Source organism: Calonectris borealis, chromosome Z (assembly GCF_964195595.1).
Source record: "Calonectris borealis chromosome Z, bCalBor7.hap1.2, whole genome shotgun sequence".
NCBI lineage: Eukaryota > Metazoa > Chordata > Aves > Procellariiformes > Procellariidae > Calonectris > Calonectris borealis.
In genome coordinates this window covers 16,301,600-16,320,151 of record NC_134352.1, presented here as the reverse complement: position 1 = coordinate 16,320,151, position 18,552 = coordinate 16,301,600, and the positions used below count along the sequence as shown (strand labels likewise).

Here is an 18,552-nt window from a genome sequence, read left to right as displayed (position 1 = left end):
GATGTGTCCTTTTCTTATTGCCACTGTGTTTAAAGGTTATACTTTGACTTTTATTGCCCTGTGTGCTTTTTATCCCTTGAATCTTTATCTCAGTCAGGTCACTGTGTGCAGCACCTGCAGTGCGGTGGGCGATGACGTGGTACCATTCTTGCAGACCTTTTACATGCGTATTTGGACACCATGCAAGCAGGGTGTCTTGCAGGGCGTGTGGGAAAGAAGAGATGATTTTTTTTTTTTTTTTTTAAATCTGAACGGTTACATATTTCTGTGATTCAATATCTGGAAAAGAAACATGAAATAATGAATTGATACTGAGGTACAGTTTTTCAGGAGACAAACAGATTGTGCAGGTTAACAGTGCTGACACATAATTGTTGCCTTTCACTGCCTGTGACAATGATTGTTAAAATTGCTGGCTTTACCCTTTCCCAGGATATGCAAGTGCACACTCTTGCCAGCAAGATGAGCATTTATTTTAGTATTTTCATTAAATTAACTAAGAAGGGTGGCTACTTAACGCCAGATGCAACAGCTGCTGGCGTGTGAACTGGCTGCTCTTGAGTGCAGAACAGGACGTTTCAGGTTGTGGCAACAGAAATTGCAGGTAGTCCTTGGAACAAAAATGGGCTTAAGTGCTCTTCTGGATCAAGACCTTAAGCTAGTGAATGTCCTGAAAGCTGTGTGCTCTCTGGCCGCATGCTGTAGAATCTCTTTACGTGCTCAGGACTCCTTACCTTTGGCTAGCAGCTCACAGTGCAGCAATGACTCCCCTGTAGGGAATTTAGTGCTGAACTTGCATCGCAGGCAGTAGAAATAGTGTATGTTCTGGCAGTGATGGTTTTTACGTTGTTGAGTGCCCAGCTATGTGAGTTTTTTTAAGTGTAAAACTTAAGGATCAGGGCATCTGCTTTCATTCCCCCATTCCCATGGGATCCTGGTGCAGTCTTTAGGGTTGCCTATTACAAAAGAGAGCACATCTTGTTTGTGCCATCTAAAATTGGGAAGAGCCTGCTGTGGCAGGCAGTCTCCTGGATGTAAGGTTAGGCAGAGAGAATATTCGGCATGATTTAATGCGAATCTAGAATTGTTTTACCAAGACACAGAACTGTTCTGTCTCTTGTTGGGGGGAAGGTTTGAAAGTATTGGTTGTTTGATTCGTCAGTTGTGGGTTTTAAAATTCTACAATGGCTACTGTCTAACTCATTTTTTTCCATCTTGGGTCCTCCGTATGTGAACCTGGTAAAGTTCTTTCCCAGTGAATAAGATCACCCTAGTAAAAGCACCCAAACAGATGCTAATTATTGGTCAGAGCTCTTAGCTTTTGCAGTGGTGGTTTCCCACCCAGTGGTGGGCTTGTTGAATTGCAGGACTAGATAAAAGGCGGTCATTTTGTTTTGCTTGGTAGCTTTCCGTGCTGTGTGCTGCAGTTCTGAGAGGTTTGCTTCTGAGAGATGTTACCTACCTGTTTTTTAGTGCTCATGGGAAATTGCAGTTGATTTAAAAAGGCCTGGCGCACAGATTTCTTATCCATCACCTTTAAAAAAAGAGTTCCCCAAACCTACCTGTCTGATTGTGCAGCAGTTGGCAAGAGCTCTGAAAAGTCTGGCTTTCTGCATCAGCTCACTTCGTTTCTTCATGACTCTTGAGAACTGGCTTCTTTATTTTGTTTTCATGAAACCTTGGAAAGCAGCTATTGATGGTCTTCCTCTGGCCACCTGAGGTGCTTACTGCTTGGGCAACAACCTCAGAGGTGATTAAACTAACAGTGTAAGTTGATGCTATGGGTCTCCCTGAGTCTATGGAGACTTGTTCATGGGACTTTTTAAGAGTAAAGGGAGTTTTTCAATTTGCTCTATCAAGGATAAATACAGGATTGCAATACTTAAAAAACACTTGTTTACTTTCATAATCCATGAAACTGGTCCTGTATGGGATCACCTTTTAACTTTATCTATTCTGAGATATTCAATTAGCTAAACTGAAGAATCAGTCCAACCTTCTGAATGTCCCTCAGGAAGGGTGTATGTAGCTTTATGGTTGTAGCCAGTGGGGCATCAGGTAGTATGTGAATGTTGGCTATAATTGTAGTGCATCTTTTGTAGAAAAACAAACCAAAGGGTGATTCCTGAGCTGTGTAGGTCAAATCCCCAAACTCATCTGAGCAGTAGGATGTTAATTCCATATTTGTACTCTAGAGAGCCTTCCAAATAGTTCTGGGATGACATCATGATGCAAGTGTTGCAGGCAAGCTGATGCAAGGACTCACTGGCTCCATGGGGATGGATGAGCTGCATGTAATGCCCTGCCCTCCCCTTCTCATCCCCATCAGTGTCATTTACAGCAGTGACTGCAATTGTGGGTCTCACCTGATGCAAACCTTGATTTCCTTCAGCACAAATAAGGTGTTGGAGACTGCTCCAAGGACAACTTCCTCCTTCCTGCCTTGCTAATTAACTGTGGTGAAACTACTGTCTGCAAAATGTATCTAACCAAGGGTTTGCTTTAGGAGATGCTTATTGTTTCTACCCAAGTGGGCAAGCTAGTATGTTATTGGCTACTGCTAGCAGTAGACTGACAACTTTCACTGTCACTTTCTCTCCAGATCATGTCCCACATGTAGATGTGCAAAGAAGGGTGGTGATTCTCTCTAGCAGTGGATGTGCAAAGATCACCCTTCCAAGCTTGGCTGGCCATTTTAATCATAAAATCTTTCAGTCACCTTCAAAACGGTTGGGTAGGAGTTGGCGTAGTAACATTAGAGAAATCAGTTTGTTCATTCTTACTTGGTCTCAATGTCGTAATAAGATACGTAACTGGAATGGAATATGTATGAAAGAATGGAGTGATAGGATTTAACCTCTGACAGATTTACCCTTTGTTATGCGTTATGGGGTGCTGTATCCAATGTCTCTGGATCCTGTGGACCTCAGGGGTCCATAAGTGTTTCTTAGAAGTCATGTAATTCAGGACTGTGTCTGCAGTTATGGCACTGTGTCGTATTCTTTCAGTTTCTGTAGGCTTCCTTCTTCATGCAACAAAAATTAATACTTCTTGGGGACATTTACAGTGTTGTGTTTCCTACCGTTATTCCGTTATTTTTCAATTGTATCCAAATTAGACAAAATCTATCTTAGCATAGACACATCTTATTGTCTTGTCTGGAGTAGAAGCATATATTAAGCATATGTTAAATGGTGTTACATCAGGTACCTTTAATTCGGTGCCGTTATAAACTGTTAGCATGTAGGACTAATCATTCCAATGTAATAATTCAAAAGAACTGAACAGTCTCTGTCTGAAGAATTGACTATAACCCACATGCTAAACTGGCTGTTTTCCCCACTTGAATGTCTACAGCATTTAGACATAATGCTAGAGAGATTTTGCAGAGTTGAATTCCAATGACACCCCTGTGCTAGTAGGGTCAAATAATGGAAGTTTATGTTTTTTATTTTAAGGTTGCCCTAAAAGCCTTGTATCCAAAGATTTCCATTATAGAAGAAAATACTGTGTGTGTTTAACTAACATTTGTTTATGTTATTCTTAAAATATTTTGACATTTCTAGGGCTGCCATAAAATCTTCCTCATCTTTTTTTACTCTAAAGTAAAAGATGTTAGAGATGTTAGAGCTCTGTCACAGGTTAACATTACTAAGTGTGTTTTAAGTTTCCACAGCTGAGTGTATTTCAGATGAATTAGTGATACGTAAAGCAAAGATTTGCAAAGGTTTTTGTGCCTTAATTATTCTAGTATTGCACGAGAAAACATTTTAAAATGTACAATTTTCCAGCCCAGAAGTTTACATTTCAAACAAGCATTGCATTCAGCCAACGCTTCAAGGAGGGATGATTTTTCTGTAATAAAATTTCACAGATCTCCACATGCCTCAACAGCACAAATCATCCCTTAAGTAAAAGGTGTATAAAGTAGCAGTTCGTGGCTTATGTTTTGTTTCTGCAGTAAAGCTAGAAGAATTTGGAGAGGGTTTTAATTGAAAAACTCTTTAAAATTACCTGCTAGAGGACAACACTGGTATATGTATGAGCAAGAGTGCTATGCTGCGCCTTAGCTTTCAGTTATAGGATGCTTGTCTGCTCCTAGGTTTCACAACAAAGGAGTTTACGTGAAAGTTGGGCTGCAGAAAATAAGTCATACCAGAAATCTTCACAAAGACATAAAGCTTCAAGTGGACCAGCACGAGGTGGAGTTACCAAGTATAGAAGGACTCATTTTTATTAATATACCGAGGTAAAAAGGAGAGGAAGGATCCTGTGTGGATGCATGTCTGGCTGTATGTGCGGAAGTGCTGCTTGGTATTTGAGCATCAAATGTCAAATTGTTAGATAAAATGTTACATGGTCTAGATTAATAGATGGTTGTTACTGCATATTTTTGGTTATTGCCTGACTTGCTGGCTTTGCAACTGTGCCTAAGGAGCTAGCTCTTAATACCATTTTGACATCATTTTTCTGATCCTTTGAAACTCACAGTCTCACTCCACATGAAGGTGGTACTATCTTGTTCTCCCAGTGCAAGCCCCCGTACATTTGTTATTTCTTCTGTGTTCTGACAGTAATTTGGAATTATTTCCTCACCAAAGATCTTCAGACTTCTTTTGGAGCAGTTTTCTAGTAAACCATGACTTTTTAGGCATGGTTGTAGGCCTGTGGCTTCTGTTCACTGCCATTTTCCACCTCCCCCAAACTGTTTGAACGGTCCACCGGATTTTACCATGACTTGTGGAAGGATCAAAGATGATCAACTTGCACACACTTTACGGCATGCTAGAGACCAGATTCCTAAACAGTTCCTGCAGTGAAGGCCAGCAAGAATTCAACTGTCAAAACATTGTCCAGGTCCTGCAGCCAGCTGGTCAGTATATGTGGAGTTGGTGATGCCACCTGGGTAGCTGTGGAAAATCCACAGTTCAGGTGCCTTTCATGGGGTTGTGGGGGCTGCCCTGACACCTGCAGGGAGCTAAAGTTACTGCCGTGGAAGAAAGGAAGGCAAATCTGCAGGAAATCTGGCTTCCTTAGATGTGTTGTTGGTAGAGGCAGGTTTTTTGTTTGCCCAAAACCAGCAGGTAGTGCTGCCATACTATTTTTTTTCAGGTACACTCTTATCTCGAACTACCTGTATCTCTTTCCATTTTAGTCTGAAAATGTTTTAAGTTTTTATTCAAATATATATATTTACATGTACACACACATATGTGCACATGCACATACACACAAGTATATGTTGCACATGAAAACAGTGAAGAAGAAAAGATCACTATTAGTACTGGGCAGTCAATGCACTGAAATAGTAAGCGAGTGATTTGAGTAAGGAGGGTCAATACTGCACAAAAAGCAACACGGTGTTAAATTGTCAGAAGCATTTCAGAGGATTGAAGTGCAGGAATACCTGCTTAACTACAAGTGAGTTTGGCCAGCTACAAGAATAAAAACTTGATACTTGTTTTAGCTTTAGTTTCTCTTCAATAGCTTGCATGAATATTGTCAAGACCAGTAAGATCTATGTTAAGTTCTTAAGTCTTGGAAGTTAAGGGTTAATGTAGCTGTAACCTGTATTCCCCAGCAAACTAAAACTCTTTGGAGTTACTTTCTTCTTACCTAGTTTTTTTATTTCAAATGGAAACTACTTATTTCTCTACTGCTTTCACTCCTGAAAGATCTGGTCAGAAGTCTTCCAAATTTTAGGAAAGCACTTCTTGCTTTTACAGTGCAGGAAAGCTGTGTTGTCTTCTCCGGCTGGTGGGGAGCAGAGTGTCTAGCTTTTGAAGTCTGGCAAACCAGCTGCCTCAGCAGGGTATCGGGCAGGGTGCTCTGTGGCAGACGGTAGGTCCCCAGGCGGTCACTGCAGTGTGCTCTTTACACAGCTGGGGGTCCGGAGCCGATCTCTGGGGGTCTGAGAGTGATAACCGCTTTGAGAAACCACGCATCGATGATGGCCTGCTGGAAGTTGTTGGTGTGACTGGTGTTGTTCACATGGTAAGTTGGCATCTCAGTAAGAACAGAGGAAACACGTTTTCTCAGACTGGCTTATTTTTGTAACAAATAGTTCATTGCAAGTGCGTAGTCCTAGAAAGTATGCATCTATGTAAAGGTTATGCCATCGTTTATTCAGGTACTTGTCACGCAGAAATGGTTATAGACCATAAACAGAATTCACGGGCAGCGCCGGCTGTTTGTGAACAAAGCTTTTGGATGTCGGGAGTTTAGCTGCAGCTGATATGCCTGTTCATGGACTGCAGTGCCCTCTCACTGCCTGTTTGTTGGCCTACCTTGAAGATCCATATTTAGGTGCCAGGCTACGACAGATGGAACGGAAACTGAAGAAACCTGGGGTTGGATAAAAAGAAGTAATAGGAGTGTGAAGAACTTGTTAAAAGTGCATGGGGAAATGCTTCATGACTTAAGTATGCTTTGAAACAAGCCAGATACATACATGTATATATATATGAAGGGCAAATATAAATATATATATGTATGTGTTATGGCATGCACTAGCTTTCTCTAACAGGAATCATGGTGTCAAAACCAGTTCATGGGACGAAAACAAGATTTTATTTTACTATTACAAAAGCACCCACTCTTCACTTAGTGTATTTGCGAAAAATCTTGTCATACCTCATCACAATCAGGGCAGAGATTCCTTCTAGACAGGTGGCTTTATAATTATCTGCCACAGGCTTTCCAACACCTGTCTCTGAGAATCTGATGCTAGCTGCTCTTGATCCGGATGTTACGTGAAGCAGATAGTGTGCCAGTTTTGCAAAGAATATTATGGCCCAATTTGTGCAACTTTAATTCTTCCATGTATTACATATTTTTATGATGGCCTGCTATTAGCAACACAGTCCTGTGGGATGGCGAGTTATTTTTGTCTTTTCTTCATATTTCTTTTACTATCTTAAGAAATCTGCTGCTGAAAAAGTGTATGTGGTCAGGTAACTAGAGACAACTAATCCATGCAACCACCAAAAATGGAAAGGTGAGTGCTTAACATTGTTTGTGCAGCTCGATCTTTGGTGTTGGCCAACTTCACCGTTCTGTAATTTAGATCTTTTAAGGAAGACAAATATAAAACATTCCATTAGAAGAAGTGGTTTGGTAGAGATCCTTAAAATTTTTGTGAAGTTAGAAGCAACAAGGAGTGTATCCAATTGCTTTGAAATATAAATGTTAACAAACCCATGCTCTGGTTTTGCGATCTTCTGTTAACGTTTTTACCCCTGTGTTTGATGTGTGTACACATTCCCCAAGAGAATGTGTAGCAGCGAAGTTCACTTTGCTTCACTTTTTACAGTTAGCACTCAGCCGTTAGTTGTAGTTGAGTATATGTATATGTAGTTGAGTATATATATATGTGGAGTTGAGTTTGGCAAAACTGTCTCTCCCTGTTTGATAAAGTGCTTTTAGACTTCTGAGTTTCACATGTGCTGAAGTCTGTGTGTATAGTTAGGTGTTTTTAAAATGTGTTTACTATGTTATGGAAGGGGGGGAAGTAAAAGCAAACAAGACCTTTGTACGTATATGCTCCTTGGCCAACCTGAATGTACAAATGACTTCACCGTGTAAGTTATTTTGCCTCCTGCAGCCTGCAGGGCTGAGTTCTTCTTCATGCACTAACTTAAATAATTAATGCTGCGTCGGTAAAGGCATCCCGTGCAGATTTTGCCTAAGCAGTTCTTTTACTTGAAACTTACAATGTCAGAATAAAATTCCATCCACCCAGTTTAAGTGCATCTAATATTTGTGCTTCTTGTTTATTGGGGTGATTGATATCCTGACTTTTACTTCCTAACAGGGTCAAGTCCAAGGTGGTTTTCGATCAGGAATCCGCATAGCCCAAGGCTCATATTTTCGTGTAACACTCCTAAAGCCAATTCCAGTTCAAGTTGATGGAGAGCCCTGGATTCAGGCCCCTGGCCAGATTATTATTTCTGCGGCAGGACCAAAGGTACTGGCTGTAGGTTTGTCTTAGCAAGTTGACTTTGTTTCTCCAGTGGATATTACTGTATTTTCTTGCTTGTCAGTTGTGTTCTGATGCTTAACTTCAAAGGGGCTAGTCGGCATGGAGTGGTAACTGGTGGATAAATACACAGTAGTTTCCACAGAGGATGGTTTGAGGGCCCTCTCCACTGGCTCAGGTGAGGCTTGTGTTTAAAAAATCGTCCCTGAGCTTCAGCCTAGTGACTTAATTTTTTCCTGTCTTGAGATCTCCAGGCAGTGTTGCTTGCCCTGAAGCAGATCACAGTTGTGAGGGCCATGGTAGGACTGCAGTGTGTGAGCAGCGCTGGAGAAGGGAAGGTCTGTCGGAGAATAGCAAAGGAGAAAACTGAATAATGGAGGAGGAGGGTCTGAGAAAAAGAGACTTTGGAGTAATCAGTGTCTATTTTTCCTTGATATCTCAATGTATATGTAGAAGGAAAAGAATATCAGCTACCTAAAGATTTAACTTCTCTATTGACACTGAAATTGTGAAATAAACGTTTTGCAGTAGTTGACTCTGGTGCATACCAGTCTACACATTTGCCTGCTACCTTAAGGATGCCTTTTTAACTCACAGAAATTTGTTGCTACAGGCAACCTCAGAGAATATGTAGCCCTACCGGGAGGGCTACCACAACAAGGCCCTTGCAGAGGAAAAATGGGTGAAAAAGAGGGTCATACCTCAAATGTTTTGGAATATGTTAAACTTTGCTCTTTTCTTGAGAGAGAAGGGGAAAAGGAGAAAGAGAGAGAGAACAAACCTAACTTGTCCTTCCAGTGAGAAATATTTCTAACTTTCTATCAGGTTAGTGACTAATAGTGTATCTGTCTATATATATGTGTATGTATATGTGTGTACATGAATATATATGCACACAGATACATATCCTTATACATCTATATACATATACGCACATGTGTATATATGTTTATGTAAAAAAAGCAGTTAACCCTGTAGGCTTATACAGATAGGTGCTTCAGATAGTTGTTTATTTAAATGCTTTTCTGCTGCATTTTATTTGTTTATTAGTTAGTTGCCGCAGATCTGCTTATAGGTGACTACAGATTTTTTAATACTCACTCACTTTCTTTTGAAACTTTCCATTTTAGGTCCGTATGTTGAAAAAATCCAAGCAGAAACAGAAAAAAACTGGAAGCCTGAGAGAGATGAGAGTGGATAGCACGTCAGTCTCTGAAGGAGGACGCTAAGCGGAGACCTCTGCTTGCAAGTGATGCAGCACACCTACTGTACAAACCAAGAGAGTTCAGTAAAACTGAGTGCAGACAACTAGTGAAGAGGGTTGCTTATGAGCGTGCCTTTCATTACATTTTGATAGTACTGGGTTCTACTTCGTCTTTCAAAGATAGTGCCTCATTGTTACAAATAACTATTATGTACTGCTTCTCTCATCTGAAATGTTTACTTTGGGTTGCTTTTCCATAAGCCATTTCCCTGTTTTTCATGTATATAGAAACTGAGGCCAAACAGAGATTCCAAGATGCTGAGATCTCTGCAGCTACCTTCACAAAGACTCTTCCTCCCCTCCCAGCTTTTTCTTAAAGAAAATCATTCCATAGATAAATTTTGGTGCATTGTTCCATAGATGAAAATGTATTCCTTTAAATTAATGTTCACAGTAGCCTTCCAACCAAAAAAAGGCAAAGACATGAGCTGCTGAGAACTCCTCGGATCAGTCCAAATAGCACAGCTGAAACAGTACTACCATAAAGAGAAAAATACAAAATGCAGGAGAGATGATTTCTATAAAAGGAGCCCTGTGCACTGGGAAGAGAGGAAGTACTAGAACAGTTGAGTCAAAATATTTCAGAGAGTTTATTTCAATAGTATTTGGACAGTGTGAATGAAGGGGAAACAGCTTGTAGAGCAAGTTTTCAGCTGCAGCTTAGTTTCTTCTATATTATTCAGCCAAAGCCTGTTTTAAAAGGCATTTGAATTTCAGCAGCTACCACTCTAACATAAAAAAGGAACAAGAATATCCAAGGCAGTATTACATTATACTGATTTTTTTCTATCATTGGAACCATTATCTTTGACACCAGACTTTTCTTCTTGTCTTTACTTGTGCGTTTCATTTTCATTAATCTGTCACAGTTGGACTACTATTTAACAGCAAGCTCAAAGACTAAAAGAATCATCACCAATTAGGGTAAAAGGAGTACCATTTAGTGTTCACTTAAGTAAATTAGCACAGTCACATGTTAGAGCTGAACTGAAGTACAGCATAGCTTCGTTGAGGAGCCTTTGGAGGTATTGAAGCCTGTAGTGTGCATATAACATGCCGTAGGCTTCAAATAACTGGGAATGCGATAGCTGCCATAAAACTCACTTACCTGGTCAGCCTTCTCAAGTCCTTGGTGGGTGTAGTTATCAGGTGTGGGCCCAGGGACACTCTGGCTGTCTTTTCTCACTTGGATGAGTGTGTGCTCTTCAGAGGCTGTTCCTCTGTCAGCTCCTGTGAGACCGAGATCACCTCTCTGTGCTTACCCATCTGCTGACGGTGCGGGGATCCAGTACTGCTTTAACAGCTTCCTGCTAGAGACTGGCGCTGGAGCAGACGTTCTGGTCCTGTCATACACTACATACATCTGCTGTCCATGGCTCTAGTCGTACTGGTCTTCACTCACATCTCTGCTGGTCTCATCTCACTGTGGTTCTCCAGTGACTCAACCTTTCACTTCAGGCCAACATCACACACAAGGGGCCCTCTGAGCCAGCTGTGGTGCAGGGGGCCTGCATGGTTTTGCCACTTACATGCATCTGCTGCCTGGAGCTGCTTTAGCCATGTTGGCCTGAGCCCACCTAGCTAGCCAGTGAGCTTACTTGTGTCCTGTTGCACGGCAATGACTAATTCAGCTATGGATGGCATGAATTCATCACTCAAGTGGCAGGTTTGGGAGCGTTCCTCTTGCCAAGTGTGTCTAGAACATCTCCAGCTGCTTCAGGGGACTTCAGTGTAACTTTGCAATAAGCAAAAGCTGTTCTGTGTTGGAGCCAGTTGTGTGCTGAGGCAGTTCTTGCTGGGTCTTGTTGATCAGTCCGTACTTTAAGCACTGTGCCAGCTTCAGCAGCATCTGATCATTACTTGTGCTTACTACTCCCCAGTCATGGTGCAGATGGGGGTGTGAATGGGTGCTGCAAGACAGTCATCTATAGCAACAGAGTGATAAAGCTACAAACAGAGACAAAACAGCCATGCAAAAATGGCAGCCGCCTGCAGCCTCCCCTTCCTGTCCACGATTCCTTCTGTTCATAGTGTTCTGGTAGAGATGCATTTGCATTTCCTGTTTTCAGTGAAGCCTGTTACTAATTGTTTAAATTGTTAATTTAATTTTAGGGATGTTCTTCAGGTACCACCATGTGTACTACAACATATCTTTTTAGTCAACATGCAAATTGATCTCATGCTATGAAGGAGATAGTGTGGGTGGTACAGAGCTAAAATCCTCATCTCCTGATCATTAAACACAGGGTTGTCTCTACTTAAGAACCTGGGCATGAAGGATCAGCTGGAGCTCTTCTGGCATCCTGGTACCAGCATTACAAGTAGGAAGGGTAAAGTGTTGTATTTCAGGGTATGCCCTCTCAGGATGAAGCTCACAGATCTGAAATAGACTGCTGCTTATAATTGTCCAGAAAGCCAGAGAAACTGCTTTGAGTCTTCAGGGCAGCAGAAAGAATGCGTGGTCTTCTTTCCAACTGCTGACTCAGTAATGGAGAGGAAAACTTGACTTTTTCTTACAGAAAATATGCGTAAGCTTTAAGCATGCTGGTACTGACCATCTTCTGCAGCCCAAGTAAATAAACCTGTCTTACTATTTTTCCAGACATATATAATCCTGCAGCATGCAGCTGAGAGTGTTTTGTGTTCTTGGCTTGTTAAGGGCCTGGCTGTCTCTCCCTGTTGCTCAGCATTGTTATCTGAAATAACGTGAAACTCTCGGGCCACAGTATTTTAATCAGAGGGCCCCTTACTGTGGCATATCGTTCCATGGGCATTTTCCATCCCTGGAACACTGTATGAGCTGATCTCGGGGTAGCGTGGTGGTAGCAAGGCAACACAGAAGTTTGAATGGGTTCTCCTCGCAACTGCCATAGGGGGTCCTGGTGGAGGACAGGAAGGCTTTGAATTTTCTTTTTTCTTTCCCTTTTCTCTTTTTCCAGAAACCAACTCCCACATGTTGTTTGAGCAGATGAGTGCCACACTGGAACAAAAACGTATCTTAAGAAAAACACACTTGGCATTTAAGATCTCTGTGCATCATAAAATGATTCTTAGTGTGTTTCGAAGACAAAACAGATTCCTGGGCAGTTGAGATAGGAAAGTTCCTGTAAAGCTTTTAAAAGGAGAAACTCACTATTTAACCCCTCTATTGAGATGTTCCAGTTTTCAAGAGTATATATATTCTTCTTTTTTTTCTGACATTTTCATCACACTTAGTATCTGAGAAGGCCTAGTATGTTCTTCCGTAGTATGTAAGACTTCCTTGAAGAGAGGAGATAACTCTTTTGTTATCGAAACATTTTGATGTAGCCTTTACATTGAACAAAACAATGCAGTAGAATTTACATGACAGTGGGTAGATAAATGATTCTCGGCACTGAGTCTTCGAGTAACATTGTGTGAGAACCTAGTGGTCAAGTGCTTTAAATAATGCAATAACAGAAGTGTTGGGGAAGAGGCTCGGTTCTGTCAAGACAGGTGTTAAATGAACATCAGGGACACAGGACCAGGAACCATAATCTATAGGCAGGGAGGAGTTGCAGGCTCGTTCCTATCCTGAGCACACTCCTTCATCCTCTCCCCACTGCCCTGCCTTTTTACCTTGCCTATGAACCATGGCAGGCACGGATAGCGCAGCTAGCATCTCTACTGCTGAGACACGTGCTCCTGACCTTTTACGAGTGTCCTGCTAGGCTTTGCCAGCATGGGGGAGAGAAGGGTCCTGAAAATTGTGGTGCATTTCAAATACCCCGCTATTGCAGACGAGAGAAGGTGGTCAGTTGGTTAAAATGTGGTTTGATGGGTAAACGCATTACCTCTGTCTTGAATTAGGAGAACCAAAATTCAAAAGTTCATCCCTGAGATACAGGTGAGATTCAGGAAGTTTGCTGCTTTTTCCCCATGGCTTTTACACTTGATTTGTACAGTTCAAATTGCTGATGTTTTCATTGCATTGATTTTTAAATGAAACAGTGTTATTTTGCCAAAAACTTTTAGTGTATCTATGTATGTGTATATATATGTGTGTGTACATACATGTGTATACATACATATTCACACACCCTTTAAAAATAGGCCTTATTGTATTTCCTTGCCTACTTGCACAGCTTTTGCTGTGTTAGAGCGTTCTGATAGCACTCACTTCTGGATCTTTCTCTCGCCAGTTTTGGACAGGAGGCAGAGCTTGCTGTCTTAGAGGTCCTACTGAGGTTCCCAGCACATATTTCTAATGGACATGTGCTTTCCAACCAGACATGATGGCAATATAGTGAAAGCACAGCTGTGTTTAGAGTACAGACTCTGCATGTGTACAGTTTGAGCTCCTCTTCCTCTTTCTAGATTTTAATCAAGTCTCTGTGTGTCTAAAATCAATGGCAATGGCTATAGTAGCATTTTAAAAACTAGAAGCAGCTGTAGCGTAGTCCACTGCAAGATTTAAGTAAGGAACAAAACTAAATGCACTGTTATAGACAATTGTTCATTACTCTTCGAGTTACCCTCCTACAAGTATTGTACGGATTGCATTTCTTTAAAGAGCAAATGATGTACTTGTTTTGAGTATCAGCTGTTTGCAATCGCTAAGCGTTTACACGTGCACATTACTCTGCAGCAGTCTGTTGGCATATAAATGTGTCATTATCAAATGAAGCTTCATTTTGTGGGAGGAGAAGGTAAGAGGCACTGTTGCGACACCTAAAAAGGAGTTATGTTGAAGAGACAACAGATTTAGCTGCATAGGTATTTTATCACATACTGACTGTGTGAGCAGGTATGCCCTGTGTTGTGTAGCCGCCAGTTACTCCAGCACTGAAACTGGGGGTGCGTTGGAGTTGTGCACTTGCGAGACCTGGCAGTAGATATTTTTTCAGCCTGCGCCTCATACCTCTTCCTTACAGCCTTCGTAGTAACTGTGCATTTTCCTCTTCTGCTAGGCTGCCTTCCTGCCCTTTGGGCCCAGCCTTTATTCTGAAACTGGTAACAAAGGCACGAGTATGTGGTCGTGAATGTGTGTGGAGAGTCGGGGAATGGAGATCCTGCTCTAAAACACTGCTCTGGCTATTGGGCTTGGACTGTTCACTAATTTCTACTTCAGCTTCTACTTCAGGCGTTTTAACAGCTGTGCGGCAAAGACCCAGCAACTACGGAACTACCTTGGATTCATGGTGACAGTGTTGCCTCATTTTCAGGCTTTGATCTTATATGCACCAGTGCATGCATTACTTCATATACTTTTTGCACTTAACAGAAAATGCAGGTTAGATAGGCTTAGGGTGTAGCAAAATTGCAATGTTTGTACTTTTTTGTAAATATGGGGATGATTCTCTAGATACAAAGATGCACTTTCAGGTAACAATGAAAACAAGTTTGTAGAATGCAACTGTTTAGGAGTTTCTCTGACTGCAGCGTTCCTTGATCCCCATCCACCTCTGATAATGTGTTCTCCTTGAAAGCCTGCTTGGGAATGAGACACGGTATCTTCCTCCCATTGCAGTATGTATTCGTAGGTGACTGACTGAAAGTTCATATGTATTTTTAAACAATTACAAATTGGCTGCTATTCTTAAGATTTAGGTTTATTAGACTGATTTTATAATGCATAAAAGTAATGTTAAAGTTTTATTTATAATGTCAACATTTACTGATTGGACACTTGGCTTGTAGGAGAGATCCAGCTCAAAGCCTTCATTCCTTTTGCTGTTTAATGTATTTTTTTTAACAGTGTAGCCATTGTATGTGTGGAATGCAGCGAAATGAATGCAAATTACTAATCTTAACTTGCAGTTGGACCAGCAGTTTCAATGTTTACAAGACAGTGACTATTGATTGTAAACCCCGTACATGTTGGTTGAAACAGTGTACTCTTTCCATGTTTTGGAAGCACTGTTTCTGCTTCCCGTGACAATTAATGAAATAGTTGCCTTCTGGTTTAGATTCCTGGTTTTGTCCCTTTGGAGAGATTTAAATGGGGATTATGACTTTTCTGCCATGGACTCATAGGACAGAATTTCTACTGATACAAGTGTTGTATTGAACATGTTTTCCGAAAGATTGACTTTATTTTTTGTGAAAATAATTTATGAGAATGTTTTATAAGCAGATCAGTGTTGTTTAAAAAGTTGGTCTGAAGTCTTGAAATAAATGTGTGTAGATATTAAAGATGTATCCCAAAGCAGTGTTTTTTAATAGGGCACTGTTACTGGTGTAGTTACCCCTCTGAGCTCTCCTAGCAACACACCCATTTAACATATCACCCATTTAACATAGCTCAAGTGTGTTATTTAGGAGATGACTTGATTTCAGACGTGGCTTCATGTACGTTGTGCGTGTTACACCTCTGGCAGCAACTCCTAATACAAACATCAGCTGCAGAAGGCAGAACTTTCCCCCATACAAACCACTGCAGGTTAAAGAGCGGAGAGCCCGCCCTTGTGTTCGACTGCAGGAATGTTACAAGTCTGGTGCCTGTTTGGCTCTTACAGTCCTCTCTGGCTGTCCGGGTGTGCCACCATCAGTCCTTTTGCTTACTGAAGGAAAGAAGGCGCAAACTGACATGCGCCTGTGTCCCACAGTTAACAGCGTGCCTCGCCATGGCATCCCTTTTTTTGTGCTGCTGATCTTGCCGAAGTGGGTAGCAAGAGGTGCTTGAAGAATTACTGAGTATTTATTGTGTAATTTTAGGTGCTCATAAAGCCTTCACTGCTATTTTAAAGCAAAATTATGGGGATCTGTAGCATAGCAATAGCTGTATAACTCCAGCTTTCTGAACATCCCAAAAGCAAGTTATCCTTGGGATAGTTTAATTAGCAATGGTGTAGATAGTAGCAATCAATACCTTGAAGCTGCAAGTTCTGATTATTGGAAGGGAGCTTCTCTGCTTTGAATGCAAAGCATCACAGTTTGTAATTCGCTTATAGATTTCAGCGTCCCTCCTACTTACGAACCACCCATGACGTCTTAACTCTTCTCAAACTATGGCTTAACTGTTGCTTATGTAACTGTGTTTTTCACCTCTGGTTATTTAAATCATCCAACTTCAAGCAGTTTTATGAATGCTATTTTAATATCAGGATACTCTAAGATGTCTTATAGCGTTTCTTGTGAATGTTCTACTACATTGGTAATAAATCACCTTGGCCCGACAAGCTAAGGTAAGCTGACCATTGAATAGTTTAGTTATTGTCTAGTGCTTATTCTTTGTACATCTGCCTAATAGTTCTCAGAAAAAAAAACCTAAGTATAAGCATTAAAGCAGTTGAGAACTGTTTCCACATTGTGTGCCTCAAACCGTAATGCATTATCACACGTTTACTTGTGGATTGGTCTTAGAAACAGGCTTTTAATGATGTAACTTGTTTCTCAACGTCTGCCTTGCAAATGAGACACGTCACTATGCTGTGGTAACCTGTCTACAAATAACATAACTAGTGTACTGATTGGTTTAAAAAAAGGTAATTTATAAAAGATAAGACTTTTCTCTTATATTTAAACATCTGTTTGTCCTTGGGTTATGTTCTTAGAACAATTCTGTATATATTTTGCAATATGTGTTTTGTGTTTAATTTGATTGTACATTTTGCACTGATTTGAAAGTCTGTATTCTAAGTAGTATTTACGAGTTCCAGAGATATGTAACTAGAATTTGGCTGTGAAAAATACAACATCTCTTCTATCCTGGATGTTTGTGGAGTAGTCATGCTTTAAAAATAGTGAAATACGCTCCTGCAGAGACAAACATACTTTGTTTCAGCTGGGCACTACTTTCACAGGTATTCTGTAGCCTTGCTGTTTGAGATTGGGTCGTGCTCCGTGGAGGGTGGCTGTGCCGTAGCAGTGTTATTCCGTAGGTTTTCGTTTCTAAGACGACACACTAAGTTTGACCCCTGCAACATCCAAGCACTTCTAGAACCCTTATTTCTGTGGGCAGCCTTTACTGCAATGGTGAAATCTTTCTGTGATAGCACCATAGTGTGTTAAGCATTTTTGGTTTGTGAGTTACTTTAATGATGATCCAGGTTTTCCAAGGTAGTTTTGCTTGCCCTATTTGCACTCTGTTAGAAACACCTGACCTGATCTTGTCAGGCTGTGGGGAACAGGCCCACATGTGGCCCCACTGTGCTTGGCTCAGGTGAGCAGTGGTGGACATAGCCTGCACAACCCAAGGGCCAGACCCCATGGACCTTGGCTTGGGGGGAGTCAGCTGGGGCAAGAGGAAGGGCTGTCCAGGGAGCAGAGCCCAGATGGAAACTGCCCCACTGTGGGTGGGCAGCCCACCCCTCCCTGGAGGTCAAGACCCCTGATGGGGTCCATCAGCTTGATACCTCCACTTAGGATGTCCCTGCTGCAGTAACCCTTTCTCTGGCATGGAGCAGTTGTTTCTCCCCACTCCGTTCAACAGTTGATTGCAGAATAGGGGGGGGCTTGTTTTTGCCCTACCATCTCAGGGTAGACCTTATTGTTCCTCACTGGGCTCCAGATCAACAAAGCTCTGAAGGAGCTACAACCACATTTAAAAAACACACAGAAAAACTCAGTTCAGGACTACTGTTCTGGGAAAAGAAGGGAAGCAAACAAAATGTTGATCTTCATGTAGAGGAAAGGAAAAAAAAACACAAAACACCCAAAAAAGAAATGTTCATGATTTAACCAAACTTTATGCCTAGTAGCTTGCCTTAAAAATGGAAGAAAAATTGCCCTTTCCCTGTTAACTGTGGAGAGCAAAGTAGCATTTTCCACCTATTCTTTCTGCAGGTCCTCCTAGTGGTGGTGTGGCACAGTAAAACACACTGCTCTTCACATTGTATGCACTTCTTTTCAACTTCTACATGTTGCAACCCGGCACCTATTTCAAACACGCAATTACAGGAGCCAGCCAGGCTGTCCAGTGGGTAAAACGTGGGAAATCTCTGTGGGTGCTGAATGTGGTGAAGTCCTTCTAAATGCTGCAGGTGAGCTTGTGGTACGCCTTTGTGAGACAACAGCATGCAGTGAGCTAGGTGGACTTTTTCAGGAGCCGTGACCAAAAAATTCATCCTCGTACACAGTCCTGAAAAAGAAAGGGAATATGATCTAATCCCTCAGTAACTGGGGAGAAGCAGGCAGTGATGAAACTACGATCCTCCTTCTTAGCACAGCGCTGCTGGAGGCTCTGGCATCACACCTGACAGACATCTCCTCGAAGCTGCGGGCATGACACCCCAACCCGCGCACGGCAGCCAGCAGATGTACGCTGTGGTGCAGCTGCCATGTGAGGCTTCTTGTAAAGTTGCTTAGTGAGCGTAAAAGCACGTCCTCAGTCCTAGCTACGTGCAGG

The 18,552-nt window shown here is 41.6% G+C and overlaps 1 protein-coding gene across 8 annotated transcripts in view; it reads left to right on the top strand.

Annotated features, from left to right (window-relative positions):
* The window catches only part of DGKQ (diacylglycerol kinase theta), a 99,043-nt gene extending 81,187 nt beyond the window's left edge, over nt 1-17,856 (top strand). For 4 of the 8 annotated variants that reach the window (XM_075136872.1, XM_075136866.1, XM_075136867.1 and 1 more), the window contains 4 exons: nt 4,103-4,249; nt 5,883-5,994; nt 7,814-7,966; nt 9,109-17,856. In XM_075136872.1, coding sequence (XP_074992973.1) covers nt 4,103-4,249; nt 5,883-5,994; nt 7,814-7,966; nt 9,109-9,207 — 511 coding nt within the window. In that variant the 3' untranslated portion in view covers nt 9,208-17,856. Of the gene's footprint in view, nt 1-4,102; nt 4,250-5,882; nt 5,995-6,921; nt 6,998-7,813; nt 7,967-8,042; nt 8,219-8,591; nt 8,804-9,108 lie in introns of those variants that run through there. The other 4 variants (XR_012670897.1, XR_012670896.1, XR_012670895.1 and 1 more) reach the window with 4 other exon arrangements.
* Nucleotides 17,857-18,552: the final 696 nt, after the last annotated feature.